Source organism: Gopherus evgoodei, chromosome 2, assembly GCF_007399415.2.
Source record: "Gopherus evgoodei ecotype Sinaloan lineage chromosome 2, rGopEvg1_v1.p, whole genome shotgun sequence".
Classification (NCBI taxonomy): Eukaryota; Metazoa; Chordata; order Testudines; family Testudinidae; genus Gopherus; species Gopherus evgoodei.
This window is the reverse complement of record NC_044323.1, coordinates 44,579,635-44,605,740: the sequence shown is the minus strand read 5'-3', so window position 1 is coordinate 44,605,740 and position 26,106 is coordinate 44,579,635. Positions and strand designations below refer to the sequence as shown.

The window sequence follows — 26,106 nt, the reverse complement described above, 5'->3', positions numbered from 1 at the left end:
ACTGCTACAGTTGCCCAGATAAACCATTTGAGAGTATGTCAGGTTTAATTAATACAACATGACCTGATCATTTCCATAGCAAGGACGAAAGAAGTTTGCATTCTTTAAATCCAGAGCTCAACCCGGAGATTATGCTAAATTGCTTCATTCATAGTCCACACTCCTCCGCACATGTCAGGAGGATAGCATTTGTCCCCTCTAGTGATAAACAAATTATACATGAAATCAATTCCACTTCACAATAATTTTCCCTATTGGGTATTATCTTTCCTCCTCTGCTCCCTCCAGTTAAGCTTGCATCCTGTAACTTGCTAATGAGCTGGGGGCTTTCTGTTCCAGGTGGCACCCCCTGCCTCGAAGTCATGACATTTCCCATTTTGAATGCTGCTGGCATTTTTCGACAGCTCCTGCTAACTAGCCTTTTTGACCTGCACTAAGAGGAATTCATCTGATCGAATCCTCTAACCTGCCAATCATTCCAACAAATGATCTTCACAGTCACTCCCAAGGCAGGGGGAAAAAAAGAAAGAAAGAAAAAGCTAGCGAGAGAATGAGGGAGTAGGCAAGCGAGCTGCCTCTGCAGCTACCTAATGAGAATACTTTAAGTCTCTGAGGCAGCTGAAACACTGAAAAACTGGTGGGAAAATTAGGGCAGAATTTAATGCCTAGTTCTGTAATTTCTATTTTCTTTCCATCCTGAGATCATTTTGAGAGCAACACCTCTGAGATGTGCCATTTTCTAAAGAACACAAGTAAATTTTATCATATAAATAGAAAATATATGTATTTCCTCTGCCACCAACAATATGTGACCCTCATAATTCTGCCAAATGACGTTCTTTACAGAATTAATTAGGGGCTGTAAACTTATTAAATGAATATTTACACCCAGGAATTATTAATTTTTTTGTCATGTAAGCCATAATTAGTATTTTAAAACCTAATTTAAATGCTGGCAATATTTACACCTCTGTTTTTAGGCACAAACATCTGTAAACAACAAATACAATTTGAACATAGTCTATATGAAGTTTTGTGCGTTGAAACCAAGCATAGCAGTTATGACAATGAGTGATTTCTTTTCATTTAGTTCATTTTACAGTGTGATAGATTAGCTACTGTTGAATTAGTCAAATGTATTAGGAGACCTGTTCAATTTTTTTTTTTTTGCTCTTATAGAACTTTAACATTAAATCTGTTCCAGATCAAGTTCAGTAGCTGGATAGTTCAGACTGAAATAACAGATTTAGAAAAAAAAAATACATAAACTAAGCAGTTACAGTATTGTACTAAGTAATGTAGTATATATTTTATGTAATAATGAATTCAAAACTTTCATTAAGGGATTATACAAAAACATATGTTGTCTTTATACCATTACAATACATGTAATAATATTAAGCACATTCTAATGATATTGTTCCTCCCATTTATAGCAATTATGTCAACAGATATATTTGCAACAGTTCTAGTATATAATTAATACCTCTCTACCATTACAGAAAAATGATAATCCACAACTGAAAAATATCAAGACATGTATGTAGTCAAAATGATATTAAAACATTAGTCGTTTCTAACAGCACCACAAAATTATGTAACTAAAAGTCTTAAATCTCCACTTCTGAAGAATCAGATGACGCTGCTTCAGTGTTAGCCTCCTCTGTTGTGCCAAGGTATTGGAGATTTTAATACCTTATTCTGAATTTGTCTGCTTTTTCCCCTGAGACCTTTAACATTATTTTAATGACATGAAGCCACGGGAACAAAAGTCAGACTAAACTGTAAATTATGCAGCAGCGTAAATTCATGCAGTTTGATCAATTGACTCTTAAAAATATTACCGGATTCATGGGCCCAATTCTGCCCAGAGCTGAGCACTCTCAATTCTCATTAACTTCAGTGGGTGTTGCATGTACTTATCCAAGGACAGAATTTGGCCCTGGGGGTTTTTAGTTTATTTGTTTCACAGTCTACTACAATAAACTATGCAACTAAAATATTGATACAAAGCTTTTGAAACCACTTATTCATAGAAACCATCCCAGTGCATACCGTTCTGAGGAGTTTACTGAAATAGATTTTTGTTTTATGATTTTGCTAAAAGTAAAATGTTTTATTAATTCTGAACACTGCAAATTATGCCTTACAGACAATGGCTCTCATTAGATTTGCTGTCTCTATAGGTTACAGGCCATGTGTCAGCACTAGAAGCTTCTTCTTTGCCTGGGAAAACCTAAGTTTCTCCCCTTCACTGGTTCCACTTTTTCCCCATAGACAAAGCCTAATTGAGGAATCATGTGACAAAATAATCCTAAAGGAGAGGTGACCGTCTATGAGAGAATAGGATAGTTTAGAGCTTCTTTTACTTCTCTTCCAGTCATTGTCATTTAGACATTGTCCTCTATGCATTCAAATGTCATCCCAGACTATCAGCCCATTTCAACTCAAACAACCTTTTATGCCTAGACACTTCTTAGAGCATGAGCAGACCACAAAGACCGTCTAGTGGGAATCGGTTGCTATTCTAATATTAATAATACAATACAGTGCACTTGGGGCAAACAAGATTTCATCTTCTGTATCCCAAATTCAAGAACAAACAAACATGAAATGAAAAGATGGATAAACAGCGTTAGCTGAGCATTTGTGTTACTGAAAATACCATCTATATCTTCAGAGATTAACTGCATCATCTGAGATGCTAAATTAGAATCCTACACACTGAAAATTACTTAAAACTACAGCTAAAAATGCTTAAGGGTAAATTATCAGAAGTGAACTAAAACATAAGCATCAGACTATTCAAAGGTAGAAAAAATGCTATTTTCCCTTGATGCAGGTTCAACTTTAATATTAGTGATACTTCCTTCCTCATCTGGCGGCTGTGTAGCTGACTTGACTGTGAAACAATATAACTCAAAAAATACACCTATAAATATGCAACTACAAGTTCCAAAAAAGAATAATACAGAATATACAATCACAATACAGAATTTATAGACCCTAGCAGCCTGGGATATTTCAAAAACTGGTCATGGCAAGTGTTCTAGGTAACAAGCCAAAGTGTGATCACAGTCTCCCATTCTGTCTTCCTCACTGCCCCTTTTCTTTCATCCTCAACCCCTTCCCCACCCCAGTGGGCCCTTTAAAGAAGCATCTTGAACTACTACTAAGCACTTGCATCAGAATCCTGCCCACAGTTTGGGAAGCCCTTTTCATGTTATTTTAATCAAAACTCCTCTTCCCAAAAAATTTCTTCTGCTCCCTCTTCCACTGTAGTTCAGGACTTAAAAAAAAAAAAACATTTTGCCCACTTTGTGCAACCTGTGCCACATGTCATACGAATACCTATCTTATACCTTTGCTGCTCCTCTGGACCATCTTATTTGAACTGCTGCTTCTGCTCAGAATCTATTTCATGTTGAGGAGTATGTGCTTTCCTGGCCTTTCATGAATGGACCTGATTGGCCCACTGGGTCCAGTGTTTGAATGGATCAGTGAGACCATATGAGAGGCTCCCATCAAGTGTGGATTCTTAACTGGGTTCTTTAAGTGAATGGCTCACTTTGCATAATTTCATGTCAGTGCATTTCCAACTCCAAATGTGGATTTGATCCCCGAAATCCAAGAAAGTTGTGTACTCCAGTGGTTTTTGTAGTAAATATGACCAGCAGTAACAAAATCCATGTTAGAGTAGAATACACTAACTATGGACACAATTCAGAAAGCACTTAAGCATGTGCTTAAGTATCACTGAATACACGGGGCTGATATGGAAAGTCTCTCCATGGCATATAGGTCCCCTTGGCCACTGCTCCATCTGCAGTTGGCTAGCACAAATCCTACGTGAGACTGAAAGATAGCCTAGTGCTGACCTGCTACATGATGGATGAGAATTTCACCCTCCAAGCATATGCATGCTGGACATACTGGTCTCATAGAATATCAGGGTTGGAAGGGACCTCAAGAGATCATCTAGTCCAACCCCCTGCTTCGATGTATTTGCATGGTGGACTTGAAGGCAGAATTTGGTCTATAACTTCCATTTTCCACAAATTAGAACAAAACAGCTTCAAGATGAGAATATAGTCCAATCCTGTGGCTTTCTTGGACAAATTGCTATGTGCATATCATTTAGGGTGTTTTCCATCAGCGTGATGGCCTTATCCTTTGATACTAACTAAAACACAGTATGAATAGCCCCATGAAACCATTATGTTACTAACCTTCTAAAATTATGGCATTAAAAATGGTAAAAAAAAAAAGCCACAAAAACCTCTAGGATCCTGCAGTTCTCTTTGTGTACTCACTATTAATTTAATGTTTTACAAAATTAATGCCACAATTTCAGTTCCAGTTAGTACTATTACTGGACTCAAACCCAAATTGCTTTCAGCTGCCCAATACAACTGCATCTTATTAGTCCTTTCACTAAAGACAATTTATGCAAATCCAGTATTTTTAGTTAAATAATTAAAATGGCCCTCAACATTGATGTATAGACATCATTTGGTAGTGATAGATGCAAGAAAAATTAGGACTTTAAACACCCCCATCTTTAGTACATAGGCTTCCATCTTTTCAGTTGGTGCAACACGAGTGCTTTTATACAACTATTTGACTCCAACTCTATAACACCTTTATCTTTAAAATGGTTCCATCTACTGTGGTGTTACACTTCAGTGCTATTTTTTCTACAAAGACTTTGTTTTACATTGAACTTAGAAATTCTGGGAAGGATAAAATTCTATGTTGGGCTTTCAGCTTTTGATGACATAAACAACTACAGAATCAAAGTCAAGTTAGCTAGTAAAGTAACTTAGCCCAGGAATTCCCTTTCATGAAGACCCTACTTCATTATAATTACTATAGTTTTATCTCCTGATGCTGCTCAGAACAGGAATTAGAACCACATAAACTAGCTTTCCAGGGTGATTTAGCAGTGATGGGACACAGAGGGTAGAGAAAAGCAAGGTGATGATGAATTAGAAAGACTTTTCAAAACAGACTGACTCATACACTGCTGGACTATAGCTTCCCCACAACTCGAGTTAAAGAAAAGCTTTCAAAAATGATGTTCCTATACAGCAGTGCTGAAGAGGGTATCTTACACATTTTGTAAATGCTAAGGAGAAGAAAAAAATTGAAAAAGAAAATATTTGGCTTGATCTGTAATATACTTATCACTGGACATAACGACAAGCTACTAGATTAGAGAGAAGCATTTTTACAAAACATATTTGTGTTTTTGGATATCACACTTTTTTTTAGCAATTAGCAGTTTTTGCTGTTCTATTAGGAACTGTTGTCAATTAAGCTTTATTTTGTTTCACACAGCTGAGCTGACCTGAATGAGGATATAGCCTTTCTGATTGGCTGGGTTTTTATGTCACTTGCCAGCTTAAATGGACATAGAAGAAAGAATTCAGCATCCTGCAATTGAAATTCAGGATTGCTTGTATGCATGTGCCTGTGGAGAAGCAATACAAATAAAGACCACTTTTTGTTTTGTTCCAGTGAATTGTCAAGGAGATTTATAAAGCCAGGGGGATCTCATTATGGTAATACAGGTTAAATACTTTAAAAGCATATGGTGTTACCATCCTGAATTAAATTGTCCCTGCTGGCTCTAGGAGGCACACAATAATTGGTCAGAAACACATCTTTGTCTTTGTCTAACCAGTCGGAACTCAGGATATGAATTACTATGTGAGAACATATCATACAATTTGATAACAGATAATGTTTTGCCTTTTCAATTACCATTTGATTTACCCTTTACTGGAGGAACAAATTCTGGCCATAATTTTTACTGACCAAAGGGCAAAAATGGCTCCGGAGTTTTTTGTGGCCCAGTCTGGTTATTATAGAAACTGGCAATGGCAGAGCTGTGTGCAACCACCAATTTTTGTTTTATAGGTATTGACATGTTTACTGCCCATTTAAAAAAAAACAGAAGAAAAATATTAGACATGAAAGAAAAATATTTTGCATTCTCAAGAACCCTCCTAAAACATTATTTTTGGTTGCAGTTAAGAGCTTTTATCACAGAGTTCTACTCAAGGGCAACAAAGACTTTTCCCTGATATTACACCCAGTGACATTCTGTGCCACTGCACACATGCAGAATTCATGTCCCCCGCAGATTTTTTCTTCCAGCAGAAAATGCATTCTGCAGGGAAGACATTGCAATTACACCTTTCATCTACCAGGGCTGCTGTGGCATCGGAAGAGTGGGCAGCTGGCCCAGCCAGCCACAGAGAGGGAGGGAAAGAAGCTGCCTTCCCCACAGTGCCTTGCCAGTGGGGTCAGGTGAGGAGGCATGAAATATGGGGGGAATGGAGAGAGCAGGGCACACGGGGCTGCTGGGGGGGGGTCACACAGACTGGGGTTCAAAAGGACTAGTTAGGGGGAAAGACTGGGGCAGTGGCATAGGAACTAGTGGAGTAACAGTAGTGAGGCAGGGCTGAATGGGAGGGGGGCACAGGGACACATGGGGAAAGGGGGAGAGAGGGTGCAGGGATACATGGGGACAGGGGCAGATGTGTCTGATTGAACGGGAGAGGCTAAGGGTCTGTCAGGATCTGCATGAGAGAGGCTCTCCAACTCCCTAACAATCTCTCTCACCCCCCCCCCAAAATACCCCACCCTGTTCCATATTTCTTCCACTCACACCCAACAACCCTCCAAGTTCACACCCAGACTCCTTCTCGGCAATTACTTCTCTCTCCCTCCACTCCTCCATTACCCCTGACTCCCCCACGGCTTTGCACCGCTTCTGGGGGGTGCGGGAAATACATTTCTGTATTGTAGCTTAAATGACTTATTACTTAGAGTTCTGTATTAATATGCTTAATCTATTGATCAAAAAACATTTCCTGAATCTTTTTTGTTGTCTGTATAGTTACAGACATACTTGCTGACAGGTATTTTGAAATAAATTACCAAAATAATGGAAACTGATGTGATTATATTATGTTACTTTGACAATTAAAATATGCAGAATTTTGAAGATTTTTAAAATATTGCGCACAACATTTTTAATTGTTTGGCGCAGAATTTCTCCGGGAATACTGATATGAAGCTCATTGTTTGATATTTACTATTTTCCCCTCATTAGTGAACAATCTTCAAGTTGGTCTTTGATGATTTACTGTGCTGGTGTTCCAGGGGATGTATGCTGTCTGTCCAGTGCACCCCAGGAGCAGCGGGACAACGTGCCACTCCCTGCTTCGGGCTCGTGGCAATGTCATAGCTTAGCCCACAGGGAGATCACATTTGTAGATGTCAGGAGTTCATATCTGGTGGGGTATCCTAGGTTTTCAAAAACTGCTTTCTCACCATTGTTTTGGTATTGTTGGCAGCTATGTAGCAGGCAGGCAGCAATACCACTGCTGTACTCCAAGGACAGCAGTGCCTCTCTGGGATGCTGCAAATCCCTTCCAAGCCCCTGCTAACAACTCTGTTCCTTGCATTAATTTCTCAGGTATAGTTAGCAGGAGATTTCTGAGGAAGAGTAACTGTGGAGACAGGGGTACAGAGAGGAACCAAGGGAGCAATCACTGAGGGGAAGAACACATTCTCCCCCTCCCCCTAAAGTCACTCAACCAAGCTTCTGGGCCTGGTTTGAGGGGTATTTGTGTATTCTGGGGAATTTTACATCATTTTTCTTTGCCATTTTCTATCACTCTTCAAAGAAGAAAACAAGCCAAGATTCATCAGTAACAAATCAAGCTGAATGGCAGAACCAACCCTGCTTAGTTATAACTCAATAGTTTTAGGGAGACAAACGATTTAAAATATTTCTTCTTTTTACAGGGTTGATGAGCAGAGAAATATGTTATATATTGTACATTTTAGGATCATCATTAGCTTCTAAGGCAGTGACCGCTGAAACAAAGAAGGTAGTTCAAACCTCAGAGATTGTTTCAGGCTCTCTGCAAACACAGACAGACCTCTGAATGAGCATAAAAACATCTGTACTCCTGTCTACTTTGCTCTCATTTCCTTTTATTTTGTTTCATTAGTGGCAGAAAAATCTCTCAAACATCTCAATCCCTTTCACCTCTTCTCAGTTTATATACCCTGAAAACCTCAATTCTGCTCCAGAGTCTATGGAAGAAAGTAGATCTGGAGACAAGGAGAGACATTTACTATTCCTTCACGGTGCTGCCTTCTACTCCTCTGTGCTCCTAATAATACTACTTACATAGCCCTTTTATATTTCCAGACATCTGTGCAGATGCTAGCCTACTCAATTCTTGCAAGAGCCCTATGGGAAAGGTAGGCTACAACTATTATCTGCATTTTAGAGATAGAGAATTGAAGGCACAAATAGGTTAACTGAGTCTCCCAGGGTTACAGAGCAGGTCAGTGTCAGAAGATCTCAATCTGAATCTTAAGATTTTCAGATTCATTCATGAGATGTGCTCCCAACAAACTAATTTAGACCCACATTTTCAAAAGTGTGCATGGCTTTTGTACATACCTACCTCAGACTTTTGAAAACCAGCATGTATATGTACATGTCAGGGATATTGTTCAAGAGTCACTGGAACAGGGCTATAAACTTGGGTCTCAGTCTTCCTAACTGAGGGCCCTATTACTGGTCTAGAGAGTAACTTTTTTTATATCCATCCAGCCTACCCTATAGCCCAGGGATTAGGGCAATTTTGCCTTGTTACCATTTGCTCCCAATTGGCTGTGTTCACCTGCTGTGCCTTGTATTATACTTAGATTGTAAACTCTCTAGGAAATGGGCCATCCTTTTGTTCTGTGTTTGTACAGCACCTAGCGCAACAGGGGTCTGATCCATGATTGGGACCCAAAAGTGCTACTACAATACAAATAAATAATAAACAATTTGAAAGTGCATTGAGATCCTATGGAATGAAAGATGCTGTTCTGAACATATGTAAGATATTGTTCTTGAGTAGCAACCTCATCTTTTTTTTATATATATATATATATACACACACACACACACACACACACGCTCTTTCTTTTTCTAGGGCTGTATTTGGCCCACTGTATCTGTTTTGGTATGGAAAAAGAAACTGAATTCTGTTCATATAGGTACTGAAGAATGAGCAAAATTTCCTTCTTTCCATTATTTTAACAGCTTACTTTCACATATGAACTTATATTGCAAATTCTGTGCAAATTCTTGTTTGGAGGCAACAGAAATGAGATTCTGTACATAAGCTTCCAAACAAAAGGTATTTACCACAGATGGGGACATTCTACATTTATTTTAGATGGGTGATGTATCATGTTGAAACAGGCAAGGCTGAAGAATGTCTGCAGAGGCACAGCTCCAGGAAAAAAGTATGGCTTTAGCTTGTCAATAAAGATGTAAACAGACTGCTCTGAGGCGGTCTCATTTCTGACATTAGAAAGTCTTAAATGTTTTGCTGGAGAAAAGCATGTGCAATAACTGGGACAGATTGCCAAGAACTGAAATCTGATCGCATCAGTTTTTAACAGTCACTGTTCACCCTGGAAACCACGCCCTTAACATTACAGGTTTTTAAAAAATAGAATTGAATGTAATTTTATAATGGTAGAGACTGTGCAGTTAGAATTTATTTGGGGTGTACATCTGATAATGCAACATATACACATAGCTAACAAAATTTATTTATTTTTCACAAAGAATGTTAACAGTATGAATATGAGATAATATCCATTAGGCTAATTTTATAGTGGGCTATACAGTAACATTACAGTTTACCTCACTTCTCATAGCTCCTTGCTAATTTGTTGATGTCAACAACATTAAACAGTAAAATATATTTTAACCTGCAAACAGAAAAGTGCAAGGGTAATGTCTCTTTCAAAAGACAATTCTTTTAAACCATGGACTAAATTTTGAAGTGATATAAGGCCAATATGAGATATGCTTTGGGTGCTCCATAAATTAGTAAGAAAATAAGTGTAATTGTTGCCTAAATTGTGCTGATAATAAAATTAAACAACTGTAGGACTAGAAGGGACTTCAATAGTTCATCTAGTCCAGTCCCCTGCACTCAAGACAGGGCTAAATAATAACTAGACCATCCCTGACAGGTGTTTGTGTTCTTAAAAACCTCCAGTGATGGAGATTCCACAATCTCCCTAGGCAATTTGTTCCAGTGCTTAGCCACCCTGTCAGTTAGGAAGTTTTTCCTAATGTCCAAACTAAACCTCTCCTTGCTGCAGCTTAAGCCCCATTGCTTCTTGCCCTATCCTCAGAGGTTAAGGAGAACAACTTTTCACCCTCCTCTTTGTAACAATCTTTTATGTACTTAGAAACTGTTATGTGTCTCTTAGTCTTCTCTTCTTCAGACTAAACAAATCCAGTTTTTCCAATCTTTCCTCACAGGTCATATTTTCTAGACCTTTAATAATTTTTGTTGCTCTCCTCCTGACTTTCTCCTATTTGTCCACATCTTTCCTGAAATGTGGCACCCAGAACTGGACATACTACTCCAGTTGTGGCCTTATCAGTGTGGACTAGAGTGGAAGAATTACTTCTCGTGTCTTGCTTACAACACTCCTGATGATACATCCCAGATGTCGCTATGAAAAAAAGACGTCTAACTCTATTTAGATATTACAGGCACAAAAGACATCCTAGGAGGTGTGGGTGGAAAAGGGGATGTTGGTGGTCTAAAAGAGTGTGTGTCAAAGGGAGGAAAGCCCTGCTAAGCCTATACTGTAGTAATAAAGAAAACAGACAAAAAGTAATTAGTAGGTCCATACAAAATATATAACAGGCATCCATCTATTTTAACCTGGAAGACCCCCTACGGCCCAGAAACATGCAGGTCTCCACAATGCTGTTAGAAAGTCTGATGCCACAACAAGCAGTATTTCCACACTGAAATATGTTTCAGATCTTATGATTGAAGAGCTGTGGGCTCAAATTGAATCCACGCAAGACCAAAGTGATGATGGTAGAAAAGGAGATTTATTTATAGGAGCCAACCAAGATCATTCCCTCCATCAAGGGCATTGGCCCTCCATTTGTCATGGTGGTAAACTCCGGATAGCACTCTTAGTCTTATTGAACTCATCACTAGTCTCTCAACCCATATCTAATAGCAAAAGTGACATGAAATGCCTACTTTCATCAATACCTCACCAGAAGTCAGTTACTCCCTCTAGATACCAGCTTGTAATGACCATATCATTATCAGCAAGGAGTTTGCTATTGGCTTCTGCAAAATTCCCAACATGTCAGTCACAATATTTCAGCCCACCTCTTCACTGTGCCTGGGACTAACAACTATCCTACTCATGCAAAATCCAACCTCAGATTTACACACATGCATATAATTCCTTTTTTTTTTTAAAGTTGATCTTTTTCTTTTTTTTGCACCTCTAGAGCACAATTTAATCCAATGATGTATTCAAAGAAATTATTTCTGATAAGCATTCTTACCTGCATTCTCCGTAGTGAGTCTAAGTATTCTCCTCAGTGCTTGTTGTTTGATAGACCTTTCCCATAACTATTGTTTTTCCCAAAGACTCTCATGCTTTCTCCAACCTCTAGTTGTAACCTTACATTCGGTACCGTAAAAATAGAAGACACTGTGGAAAAAGTGACAATTCAGAATCTTCATTATTTTGTTTTATGATAAATGTATTGCTTTAAAAAGATTCAGCTAACTGCTGTGGCAGACATTGAAATAAGGAATAAGCTTTGTGCTACTTCTAAATTATTTTTAAAAAATCTTCAGTGGGAAGGAAGTAGGGTTGTTTATGGGGGAGGTTGTTATGTGAGCATACAATGTTGTCAAACATCTTGTAAAGAGTTGTGTTTTCAGATTTTGTTTTTTTGTTTTTGCTCACTTTGGTCCCATCTGTGATTCATTTTTTCCTATTACTTTTGAAGTTTCTCCTGTGTAACCTTTAGAAATGTTACCAGAATTTCTAAAAATAAGATAGGACAGTCAATAATTTGACTTCATGTCTTCCAGCTTCAAAACTCTGTTGCCTGTGGAATGAGCCTCTGCATTTGCCTTCCCTCCATTGCAAAAGAACAGAACAGAACCACAGTGTTAGAGACCATTAAAAGTGGTTTAAAAAATATCCAGTGAATATTTAAAAGCAAACCAAATTTCTCTACATAATGCAGGTCGAGTCTATCAGATCTGTAGCTGAGCCACTGGAAAATCAAAATTGCAAGGTGATGGCAGGAAAGTTTGTGTATGGAACTAATTATTAATGGCCATGATAATATTAATGATGAATGTCAAAATACAAATGGTGAAGGGTTCGCAATGATGTTCAAGTTCCAATTAGAATCTCTCAGACTGGATTTTTTCTTCTTTGCAAGCATTAGCACCGGTGTATCAGGCTGTTAGGCATAAAAAAAATCTCTTATGTGCCCCTGTGAGATTGAGAGAACAAAATTACAGGTGCACATTTAGAGGTTATATCATATTTGGTTGTATAAAATTAAATGAAATGGTGAGTCTTTATAGTCACTAAAAACCTTCATCTTTTTTTTTGTCCAACAGACACCAGTGCAGCTAATAGGTGTTAGGGTCACCACATCACTTTTGTGCATTTAAAAGATTCAGCTACTGTATTTATTTTATGGAGACTGTATTCCACTATTAAAATACATAGTCTTGTAATTATTATCTCTGTTGTACTGTACTCATACTAAAATTTATTTTGGGTATTTCTGTGGTCTTTTTTAAAATCAGAAAGTGTGATACAAATTACTTCACATATTTATACACGGAAATGCTTATGAGCTTATTTAAGTAGGAAAGAGTGAGGAAAATTACTTTTTTATGGAAAATGAAATCTGGCATAATTAATATAAGTATTTAGTTTCTATATTACAGCTAAAGTCTGGGGTTCTTGGAAGACTGTGTGATCTCAGGTATTGTACTGTATTTCGGTATTCCAGTGTGGAATGATTAGGTTGGTCTCAAAGCATCATTGTTCAAGTTCATTTGTTCTTTACACTTCTAGTGAGCTGAATTATTCCCTTTTTGCATGAATTTTGTAACAGCACTGTAAGATTCACTATTCCTATGTCTTTTTTTGAAATTTTATATACTGAAAGTGAAGACTGCAGTGTAAATTAGGTAGAGTTAGTTGGAAAATGGAATTCCCATCCCATGGGCAATTCCAACTATCAAAACTTTTTTCATTCTGAATCAGAAAAAAAAGTCAAAATTTCAACATTTCTCACAGAATGTCAATTCTAAAAAGTTCACATTTCAGAACATTATATTTCATTTAAATAATATTGAATCATTTCATTTAAAAAAACATCAAAATGGTTTGTTTCAGTTATAGCAAAACATTACAATACAGTATAAAGTATATGTTATAATTACATCATAAAAGTGAAAATGTTGATATGATTTGTTGACACTTATTCTATAAAAAGTTCATTGAAATCTACACTTTTCCACATAATGTTTTGATTCAGATGAAACGCCAATTTCTGATGGAAAAGTGTTTCCGTCAAAATTCCTTCTAATGGTAGGAATTCCTTTCCCCTCTCACACAATTGTGATTCTCCACAGACTTCTTATGTTAAAGATTTCAATTTTGCATGTGGACTTTGCAGTATAATGTATGTTCCATGAAGAGGACCATCTGTAAAATAGCCTCTGAAAATGGCCTTGTGGCGTTTTGATTGCAAGGCTGTTGACTGTATTGTGTGCTAAATACTGTTGCATTTATCCAAAAATTTAAACTAAAATAAAGTATAAATAGGAAACCTGTCCAGACACCTGGATAAAGTATTAACTCAGACAAATGACATCACCAAAACTAGTCATTTCACTATAAAGTAAACATTTTCCAAAGTCTCCAAAGTATATGACTTCTTTGTTTTGTAAATATGTTTACAAGTATATCCAAGTTGTACTAAATAGAAATGATTGTAGTATTTGATACTCGGATTGTCCTTTCTTGCATCTGGATTTATGGTTCATAATGATTATCTACTAGACACAGAAAGAGTATATCTGTAACTCAAAAATTTTACTGGAGGCATTTAACAAAACCTTGCTTTAAAATATAATGATTTTTCATCTTTATTCTCCCCCCTTCAAAAGGTTTCACTGCTCCTGATGTTTAACGTTATGCAAAGACGTGTTTCTGCCAATGAATATCGCCTAATGGTTATGCTTCTGCATATAACCTGCTGTGAGCTGATAAAAGGATTAATGCAGCCAAAATTCTTAATCTGTGAAATTACAAATTAAATTCTCATATTAAAAATACCACCCTGAGGTATTTTTTGTGGTTTTAATTCCCCTCTGGTGTTCTGCATACATTGTGTTTGTTAATGACTAGGACAAGACAGTCTCTGTTGGCAGCCTGCTGCAGAGTGATAATGTGTAGGCATTTACTTCGTTGATAGAACTGGATTTAACCACTGACTGATAAACTAAGTGGCAAGTGGGTAATAAATCCATATTAACAGAAAAGTACTACTACAGAATTTAGAATTCATAGACTATCAAAATCCTGGATAGACTAAATTGTACAGTCAGACAAGATTGAGATGTCACCAATGCAGATTGATTTTTGTTTTCCATTTAGGGGGAAGGGGATAACTAAACTGGCATGTTTGATGTTTGATTAGCCATGAACTAATGAATCTCTTTGCATCATACTTTCAGCAAAGACAGACTTCCTTACAGCCTCATTAGCTTAAGAATGGGTGCATTGGAAAGAGGGCTAGTGTCTGGGTAGGAGGGTGAGAGTCCTGGATCTAGTGCTAAACAGAGGAACTGAACATCTATTAGCACTGCAGATGAATTGGAGAATATAACCTATAATTAGTGACAAGGATTTTTATCTCTGCATTCTCCAAAATGGGGGTTAGTCCCAAAAGCAGGGAGCAAGGTACCTTGAGTGCCAGTTTACAGAGCTGCCTCAACATGAGACCCAGTGCATTTATCTGTTAGAGACAGAACTACTAAAAATTTGGAAGAGGGAAAGTTGACTTACTAAAAGTGAAGTAAACAAAAAAATCTACTGTTGACTAATATTTGCATCCTGAGCCCAGTTTTTCAAACATTAATGTCCAAATCTCACATTTTATTGCTCAAAATCACCTTACAAAGGCACATAAATGCCATTGTTACATGGCCACATGATGATTTAAGTCTTTGGATTTTGGATTTGGATCTTCTATTAAGGTACTTGTGTTTGAAACCTGAAAACAACTGCTATGGTTAGAGCGCAAGAATTGATTTAAATAAAAATCACAAGTAAGATTCCCATGTGAAACCTATTTATGGTAAGAAAACAGTCTCTGCATCAAAAATGCCCTTATGTATTTTAAGCATGGGTTTGCCAGAAATCATAGTGGTGACATTTAGCATTCTGGAAAAAGATAAGGAAATCTGTGGTATAAGTACTTCAGAAATATTTAAAAAGCAATTGACAGCATTTGTGCTGGATGGAACATTTTTGCCAAGACAACTGGAATGCATTTTTTTAATAGGAGAAACAAAAGAGCTGTGTGTGAATACTGAAAGCATTCTCAGCTAATAAAATGAAGTTTTCTTCTCATACATTTCAATTCAGCAAATTAACCAATTGTCTACTTTGTGTTCCTCAGTCTTCTGAATGCCAAGTCTTTTTAAAGCGTTATTGTTATAACAGATACAGTGACTGAGAATCAAACATTGCTGGATTTTTATCCTGTGTGCTGCAGCTAGTTAAAAAGTACTGTATGTTATGATGTGAAAAGCACTAAATATGTAAATTGTATTTTTTCCTTTTGCTTTATGACAATTCAGATAATTCTCTTGGCTGCACACATAATCAAATACAAAGATAGCTAGCTGCAGACTGCAGAGTAGAGATAGCAAAGGAGAATCCATTTTTTCCTGTGTCAGGCAAACTATGCAATTTGAACTACAGAATTTTGCTCAAATATATATATCTATATACTGATTTCCTTGCTTTTATTCAGCTCAGAGGTTTTGTCATACTCACTATCAGTTAGCTCCCATAGCCGTGGGGGCAGATCACTGAAATATTCGTGGTTCAGGGCTGCCTGTGCTGACAATCTGTTCTTTGGGAAACACTGAAGTAGTTTGGAGGCCAGATCCTCTGCATGATTCACATAGCTTAGCCTGAAACACAAGCAAGGAGAATTAAAACAAACATACCTATGTACAAGCTAGTTACTCTACTAATAGCAGCTGGATTCAGTATAGTTAAAAATGCAGAATCTCGCATCACTGAAGATTCAGGGACTGAAAATTACACTGGTTCCAGGATTTTCTACACTCAGTGCTAGACCAGTGCCAAAAACATACTCCTTAGACTAAGGGTGAAATTTCTGTGGTCGATATCTTATGAATCATCAGAACATGTATATCATAACATACATATTGTAAAAGCTTTACTTACCACAGGAGGAAAAGCACGAAACTCTGATTACCATTTTGTTTTTTTCATCTCTATTTCACTCTTACAACACTCTCAGTTACAGTACAGTGTTCACTGTGCTTATGAGAGCCACAAACATCACTACCCAAAATGACACATTCATTACAAGAGGAACACAATGATTCCTCTCTGGGGTGACCTTACACTTTCCCTTTAAGACTTTAGCAGACTTTAGCAGACTCTAATAAATACAAGTAATTATTACACTTAAATTATGGGCTGACATATGCCAGATACGCTGCTCCTGATAGCGATCCAAAAATGTGATATTCACTGTGTTTTGGATCTATGACATCTGTATGCATTATAGGGATTTTCCTCTAATGAGCCTATCTGCTCCATTCTTGTGAACAGAGAGGATATTTGTCCAGAGAATTCCTGGGTATCAACAATTGACTGGAAAGAGTTGACAAACTCAGGCCATTGATCCCAGCCAGTTATTATTTGAAGAAATTTCCAGGACTTGTTTTTTTTATTGCTATTCTAGGGTAAACATATGTAAAATGCAAAAGGTACTTTTCAGTGTCATTTTGCTACATCTTCTCCTTTTTCAGTTTGTGGTGCAATATGGGCATCAATGTCAGTCATTCAGCATAGACCAAGCTTTGCCAGAGGATTAATTCCAGGTTTCTTAAACAATTGTTTTATCTGGCTTTTCATGACATTTACAAGAAAGTGCTTTACAGACCAGGACACTGGTAAATGTCAGTACACATACACCTAGTTACAGGGGGGCAGATAAAGTCTGGGAAAAATCACATTCATGTGGGCACACCTAAACTTCTCATGAACCAGTGATTACTTGGAGCTAGCAATGCCTGACTTAGTGGACTGCATATGGAACTGGAAGTCAGGAGCTGTGTGGCCTCGGGCAATGCTGTTGTAGCCATGTTGGTCCCAGAGAGACAAGGTGGGTGAGTTAATATCTTTTATTGGACCAACTGCTGCTGTTGAGAGAGACAAGCTTTCGAGCTTACACAGAGCTCTGCAGAAGGAAGCTTGCCTCTTACTCCAGCAGAAATTGGTCCAATAAAAGATATTACCTCACCCATCTAGACTCAGGCAAGTCATTTAGGGCAAAGTTTTCAAATGCTTCCATATTTAGGAACCAAAATAAGAGAGTCTTGATTTCACTGCTCTACAGCCAAAATGCTTCTGAAATAAATGTAGTCCAACTTTACTAATTCTGGGTCACTGAGAACAAAAATGATGCTTAAAATTGTTGATTGGCTCTAGTTTTCAATATATGCTATTGGGTCAGTATATAAGACCCTTGACTTGGGACTGGCAGAGGATAAGTGAGTTATAAAGGGAAGAGATCTCAATTTAAACTAGAAATGACTAAAATACATCTTTGACTGTATCTATGAATAAATCTATGACTGGGTTTGGACAGTACTTGATTTTTAGGCAAAACAATGAATGATGCAATCTGAAGCTGGTATTGCATCATACATGATATGAATTGCATCATGTTATTCCTAGAAGTCATAGATGATGTAATCATAAAGAAGCTTACATCACTCTGCTGAACAAATTGCCCTATATCAGCTCTAGAAATCATACAGTGTCATGCTCTCTTATTTGTCAGTGTTTGATTTTGCAAAGGGACACATTTCTGTTTAGCCAAAGTGAGCAGAGATGCCTCGTACTTGTGTGAACAGTGCAGATAACTTCTGCTATGTTTGTGGTGAAGTGACTTTTGCATCACAAAAGCGCAGTATAACCACTATGGTTAAGAAAGCCTATCACCTTTATTTTGGCTGCAGAATTGGAGATCAGGACAAGAGGTGAGCCCCACACATATGCTGCAACACTTGTGCAACAAATCTTCGCCAGTGGTTGAACAGGAAAAGGAAATCTATGCTTTTTGCAGTGCAAATGATTTGGAGAGAGCCAACAGATCATACTAGCAATTGTTACTTCTGCATGGTGCCTCCAGTTGGGAAAGGTGTGTCAAAGAAGAAAAAGTGGACTGTGCATTATCCAAACTTTACATCAGCTATATGCCCAGTACCCCATGGAGAAGGACTGCCAGTTCCTAATGCACCAGAATCATTCTCACTTGAGTCAGACAAGGAAGAGGAAGAGGATGCAGGTCAGGGTAAGGCCTAATTTGAGTAACATCAGCATTTACCAAATATTGTAGTCCATTTTGTGCGCTCATTTGCATGGCTAGGGCTCCCATTGACTTCAGTGAAACCATTCCTATGTTTCAGAGTATATAATTTTACCATGTAGATATAACATACTGGGCCCTCTTAATCCCTACTGTAAATCTACTAGAGTCAACTGAATCCCATCAGAGATGAATTTAGCCCATTATTATTACTGTGATGAAATCATCATAATGAAGACCAAACTAGTACTGCGCTCCAGTTGGATGCTTTTAACTTTTGATGCAGATAAAAGCATAAAACCTAAACACTGTGACAAACATCTACAACTATTGAAGAAAATATTTTACATTGCCTAGTCGGTCTACCCCAGCCTAGCCTGCTGACTGTGTAAGATGATATACTCCCCTGCAATAAAGATTTGCAAGGAAAGAAAATAGTATAAATCAAAGACCAAATGAACTCCTAAGGGAGGGATACACTGTAAAAAGAATCGTTATGGCAGTGCTACCCTCATTGTCTGTTGATTTGTTTTGCCAGATCACAAAATGAAGTGACTCTTTACAAGGTTTCCACTATTTCCATAAAGGTGTATGAAAAAAAAGATTATTGGAAATGTACAGGTTAGTTAGTTCAGTACCTTTTAACTATACTTGAATAGTCAAGCATCAGTATCCTTGTTTATTAAAGTACTAGAAAAGTGGCTAAATCTTTATCATTAAAATAAAAGCCAGGACAAACATCAATGATAAATTTTCCTGTGGTGTTTGTACATTGTTACAAATGTAAGTATTTGATTTCTTGGTATTGCCACTAATGTAGGTGTTCAAGAAGGCCATAGCCCTATTTAGACAAGCCATGTAGGTGAGCTGATTTAGTGCATTCCAACAAGGTAATAAGTCTGACCTGTTTGAACTAATTCTCACTGAACAGCCACACAGCTGCTACTAATTGGAGAAAAAGACAAGATGAATATCGTGTCATGATAAAAAAAAAGTAAATGTGGCAAATAAAGGCGCCAACAACAAGAGGGACACAACTACATTACTTATGAAAACATTTGTGCTAATTAGTGTATCTTGTTCAAAACATTCTTGTAGGAATTTTTAAGGCTAAAATCCACTGGCCGATATATATTTCTTAATACCAGTTTCTAAACTTTATGGGACTGTAGAATCAAGACCATAATCTTTTTTTTCCAATAACCTGGTCTGAGGATTTTTAAAAAACAAAAATATGGAAGAGGAGGCTCAGTAATGCTTTAGTCCAGAAGATTTAGCACTAGGTGCTGCTCAATGCACCAAATAGCAAGAGTATGAACCAGTCTACACACTCAAAACAACTGAGGTCAATAGTGGATTAAGCTCAGTTGTAGACAACCAGGTTATAAAATGCCTGTGTGGACATGGCCAGACACAATCAGGATAAAACACATGCTAGGGTTCCACTGGAGCTAATTTCTCATCCTGTACAGTTCTGTCTGGACTAGGCACGAGCTATAGCTTAGCATGGTGTATATCCGGTATAGAAGCATAATGTTCCTTGCAATACCTAGGATGAAAGATCTGCCTTGCCTCTTGCTGAATCAGTGTCATTTACATTGTTTACTTTCCCATGGGGATGGAAACACTATAGGTCCCCCGCCCCCCCCCCACACAACTGGCTATCTACTTAAGCTAAAGTATTTTTTAAAACTTGGCTACAATATAGTTTGGACCACAGACCAAACTAATGTGTTATCACCTGGGTCATCCACAGCGTTGTTTAATAATCATTAGTGAGAATGAGAAACAAATGAGAGAAAGGACAATCTTCAATACATGGACTTGCATAAGAAGATCTGAATTCCCTTCCCAGCTCTCCTACAGGACCCAATCCAGGAACACAATTAAACACATGCTTAACTTTAAGTACAAGAATATTTCCATTGAGTTCAATAAATCTACATATGCTTAAACTTCAGTATGTTTCTAGGTGCTTTGTTTGACTGGGGCCTTGCTCTACCCCTGCATCAATTCCTGCAGCAAAAAAATGAAGATAATATATTCACCTATGGTGCCCTGAAGGACTAATTCCTTTAAAGTTTATATAGCATTGCAAGATCTTCAGATGGACAGCACTACAGAAGTGCAGGCCATTTATTATAAACTTGGCTGATTTGAGCTTTGAACACAGAGGTTAATGAGAGCCATTCTGCATATGATTGACTTAAACTTACCTTATTTTTCTTCTTTCTAGGTCCTGATATCCACATCCATTGGCTCTTGCTCTATTTGATGCCATAGAATAAACTATGCTGGGGCGATCACATCTCTCACATAAATCCAGTGCAAACTACTGCCAGTTTATAGACATAATGCTCTTATTTTAGAATACTGCACAGTTTATCTACATTAGAAGTCATCAGATTACATGCTCGTCGGGATATGGAATAAGGATATGTGAAAGTTAAAAAGACCAATGCAGTATTGTGTCCTGCATATGATCTTACCAGCCTAATGCATGCTGAGGCATCACATGGAGTGAGAGCCATTGAATTTGGTGTTAGGAACTAGGAAAAAATAAAAGGAGGTAGATTTAAATACAAGTATAGTATATGTCGGATGACCCACTTACTCCCAATGCTATTTAGGACATTCTGGCATATAACTGTAGAATTGCTGATTTTTTTAAAAAAATCAATTCAATGGAATTATTTTGAGCGTCTTGTTCTTCTCTTGTTTAAAATGGTGACAAGCTGTTTGAACACAGAGATGCAAAAGTATTCATAGGTAGGTCAGCTTTAAGGTTCATTTTATATTTCCTTGTTTGCAATTTTCATCAATTTCTTTGAGTAAAAAATGTTTCCTGGGAAAAATATTTCCCAAGAAATTTTAATCATAGTTTCCCTTACCATTTTTCCCCAGAAAGATTTTAGCAATTACTTCTTTTCACCATCAATCAGTTGTCTTCTTTCAGCATACCATTTAGTTCAATATTAAATATATTCATTATGGCAAACATATAATAGATTACTTACACCATTACAGAAGATTTCAGAATATGTTAGATTTACAGTTTATTGGAAGGTCTTTCCTTGTGGCAAATGTAATTAATAAAAACTACAACTTGGTGGCTACATTTAATCAGAAGCTTTATATTCCTTTGAAAACCTTTAAAAGGCATGAATCTTCTAATAAGGAAAGTGCTTTTAAAAGGTCTCCTTCATGCATCTCAGCAAGCTGAACAATGTATCCTTGGAAAATAAATACAGCTAAAAATAATTACTAAAAAAGCCATCATTTTATAGGCTATTATTTCACCAGAAAAGGGGGAAAATGTATCTTTAATCCTGAACAAAAACTCTTCAAGGTTTATGTTCTCTATAAACCTTTCACTGGGAATTGAAAATATAAGTTAGTAATGCAATAAATGCCCTAACAAATATATCAGATTTTTCACTTAATGCTTTTTACAGGCTTAAACCAAACTGAGTGAAAGAAAAATCACCTTTTACAGTCTGACTCTTACAGGAAGAATGCCTTTCTGTTATGCTTTTTAAAAGAAGCCATGGTGAATTTATATCAACTTCACTGAATCTTGGGGCATGATAAAAGGAAGAAAATACGCCAGTGCAGTTAACATTCCACAGCATTCTTTCTTCACATATTTATTTCCTCACTGACTGGACATACGCCAGGGGTAACAAAAAAAAAAAAAAAGAGAGAGGGAGAATTAAAAAACCCACTACAGGAGTAGCTGAAATAAACCTTTGGCACATCATGCAGTCAAGGCTCTATGGGTTTCTCTCTCTCTCAGCACCCTGCATTGTTACTCTCTAAAGGAATCGTAGCAGAGGCAGACAGAGAGAGAGCCCGAGAGTACGCAAAATGGAGAACTTTGGGTTTTGAGTTTGCCACTGGGTGCAGCTGCTGGGGTTGCAAACAAAGTTCTCCCTATAAAACGACTGTAAAGGAAAATACAGCTGTCTTTTTGGACGTACTGTCTTTTGAAATCTAACAGCATCCATGTCCCAGTAAAGAAACATTAGTACTCCTCATAAATCTCAGCCCTCGCCTAATATTTTAACATCTTTCGTTGAAAAGTCTTAATTTCACTATAATGTAAATAAGAACTGGTTTGTTTGTTCAGTACTCCAACAAGAATTTGCTATAAAGATTTCAGAATGCAGGGAGTGCCCTGAAAAGAGTCACCTCCCTTTAGTCACTGAAGCCAAAGACCATTTATCACAGTTAACCTACAGATCTGTCCTGCAGGGACCTCACATCTGTCAAACACTTGGAGACAGCTACTTATCCTCTCCTCCTTTCCCTCCCTAAAATGTCATGCTGGTCTGATTTTTTATTATTGTATGTTTTTCAAACTAATGAAAAAAGTGTTATGGGTATGGCAAGATGAAGAGTGCACTTTGTATTATTTATACAGCCCCTTAAATATGGATAGGGATTTGGAGAGAAAGAGAACGCTTTCACTCCAGAAAGCTTACAAAGGAAGAAACCAATGCTGTAAGACTGAAGCATATGCCTAACTTTATGAATGTGAGTCTGCTGAACTCAGTGAGACTACGCACTTGCATAAGTGAAGCATGCAAAGTCTTTGCTGAATTGGAGTATAAATTAAGACCCAACAGCGACTTGATCAATTGCAACAATCAATGTGGGAGAAGGAGGGCCAAGGATTACAATATAAGATCATGTTGATTTTAAGGTATTTCAAGATTATATATGCACCCTCATACACACACACCTCATTCCACTAGGCCACAAAAAGCTGGTTGCAGCTCCTGGATTTTCAGTGACTTGGCCCCATTGGAAGTTAGAGGAGCAAGGGGCTCTCCACCACACACCCTTCTCCCCAGCTGTCTGATATACCCTCCTTCCCCTTTACATTGGTGAATCCTCTTGTGGCACCTTCCAATAGGTTCAAGCTCACTTTGGCTGCATAAACAGCAAAAAGCAAACTTGGCAGACTGGAGAATCCAGTCCATAATCTTTAATGATGCTGTTAGTTTAAGATGACTAGGGTTTTAATAGGCCTTCTGGAAGTAGTGTGAATCACACAAGATATTTGAAGGGGGAAAGGATGAGAGCATGGCAGAGTGGATAAAGGGGACTTTCCCAGATGTGGGCAGCTCTGAGGAAGGAGGGAACAATGGTTATAGTTTGGTGTGTGTGGCTTGAGCAGAGATGAACATGGCTTCCCATTGAATTTGGTGGTGTTATAAAGAAGGTGCAGCATTGCATGCCACATTCAAATCTTTGCATTTCTGAAGAGTTTTTATTAGTTACATTTACTTTACTGAGATGTATTTCTCTTCTGCTTAAGCCTTTAAAACATGAACAGTTTGGTAATGAATGACTAAAACAACAGTTCTGTATATTTGTCGTAATTTAAGACCACTTAATTATTGGGTGGTTGGTGTTTTTACTTGCATCTATTCATGACTCAGGGTGAGGACACCAGATGGACTCAAAAAACTGTCTATGACAATCTTCAACTATTTTTGCACATCTCTAACGGTCAACATAGTACGAAAGAAGTAGGCAGATGTACGTGGGAAATCAAAGCTGAGTATCTAGACATGTCCCAGTTTTGGCTATTTAAAAAACAACAAAAATTATTTATGGTAGTGCCCATTTATGAGCCAGATTTTCAAAAGAGCTGAGCTATCTTTGGAGCCAGACTCTCCAGAAAATCAACCAACCAACAAACAAGCAAACGCACACCTCAACACCTATTTAGGCACCAAAATAACTGGGCAGATTTTCCAAAGAGCTCAGCATGTTGGGTGTGTGATGTAAACTGAGCTCCTTGTAAATCTGGCTGTACGAGTCACAATGGGAATTGCTGGGTGTGGGGCACTTTTGAAAATCTAGTTGCGCAACTGGTAGATGCTTTTCAAACCATCAAGGAAGACAGCCACAGCTGGAAGGACAGACAAGTGGAGAGAGGTTAGGAGAATAAAGGACTGTGAACAGTATACAAATATACATAATTTATACACAAGTCAACTTGATTCCCTGAAAGCAGTATGAAATATGTGGGTGTTCAAAAGGGGTTGTGTGGATGAGCTCACAGAAGCAGTCCCATGCACTGGAGGCCACAGGGGAGAAGGAACAGAGGTGACTGTGGGAGAAGCTGAAACGCTTGAGAGCATGGGCAGAACAGAGGTGGTGAGAGGCAATTCAAAACTTGACAATGGAGGCTAAGTAGGAAGTGGCAGAGTTATGCAGAACTTTGAATGCAGTGATGCAATGCTTAAATGTGATGGGGTCTAGGAGCTCGATGTAGGAAAGTTACATGATCAGATTAACAGAAAGAAGTGGAGTTCAGTAACTGCATTTTGTATGGTTGGAGGGATGCCATGTGCATGCTTGGGAGGCCAGTGAGGAAAATACTGCAGTAATCAAAGCGAGATCTACTGAGGGCTCGAATGGGAGATTTGGTGTGGGGATGGAAAGAAGAGAATGGATGCTGAGAAGGAAGAAGCTGCAGGATTTAAATGCAGCCTGGATGTGTGGGACAAGAAGAGGGCAGAGTTTAAAATAACCCAAGATAGACGCCTGAGTGATGGAGGATAGTGATGTTAACAATGATAGAAAAGGAGGAAAAGTGAGGACTTCCCTGGGAATCGCAAATAAGCAGTAAGTAAAAAAGTGAGAGTAAGGATGTAGTGCAAGTGCCCGTATCTGTTAGCAATTAGTTATCTACAAGATACTTAACTTGGTGAGTGTGGGTGGATGTACTACTCTGTAAATGATGTTTCAGTGTCCATTTCTGCTGCTACCACAGCATTCCCATTTATACAGCTTGCACAGTCACCACGGTTAGGCATGATTATTAAAACCATGGCTAGAAGTGGGCCATTACAGTTTGTGGCACGGGCACAGATCCCACATCCAGCAGCATGGCGGTACTGCTAACTCTGCTCTCCCAACAATCGGTTTTACAGGGGAATCACAATGATCAGTCCTCTGCTTTTTTCCCACCAACTTCTTTGTTGTTGTTTTCATACCGAAGTTCTGATTTCTCTATTTTGAACAGTTGCAAGGCTACGTCATGGTACCAGTAAAGGCAGGCTTATGAAAACTAACACTGCAAACTGGGGAAAAGGCTGACCCAGTGGCACTGTCTGCACTGCCACCATAAAGCTAGGCTGTGTGGTCCAGTGGACAGGCCACTGAACTGGGAATGAGGAGGCGTGGCTTCTACAACCAGCTCTACTGCTGGCCTGCTGTGTGACTTTGAGTAGAGCCCGGCAAATCTGCAGATATCTGCTTTATATCCAGGAGCCACGTTTGCGGGTCATGGATACAAATTTTGTATCTGCACAGGACTCTAACTTTGGGGATGTCTCAGTCTTTCTGTGCCTTGGTCAGCCATCTATTTAAACTCAGAACTCTTTCGGGCAGGGACTCTCTCTCACTATGTTGGCTCGCTCTGTGCCTAGCACAATGTGGCCCCAATCTCACTACTGTAATATAAATAATGGTAATACTGGCGTATCCTTCTGCATGCAGGCAGGTTGTGAGAACACTTTGGAAAACACAGGTGCAAG

General features: G+C 38.1%; 1 protein-coding gene across 7 annotated transcripts in view; it reads right to left on the bottom strand.

Annotated features, from left to right (window-relative positions):
• CDK14 (cyclin dependent kinase 14) overlaps positions 1 to 26,106 on the bottom strand; it is a 549,017-nt gene that overhangs the window by 79,342 nt on the left and 443,569 nt on the right. For all 7 annotated transcript variants that reach the window (XM_030550522.1, XM_030550528.1, XM_030550523.1 and 4 more), the window contains 2 exons: positions 15,973 to 16,112; positions 11,429 to 11,577 (listed from right to left, as the gene is read on the bottom strand). In XM_030550522.1, coding sequence (XP_030406382.1) covers positions 11,462 to 11,577; positions 15,973 to 16,112 — 256 coding nt within the window. In that variant the 3' untranslated portion in view covers positions 11,429 to 11,461. The remainder of the gene's footprint in view (positions 1 to 11,428; positions 11,578 to 15,972; positions 16,113 to 26,106) is intronic.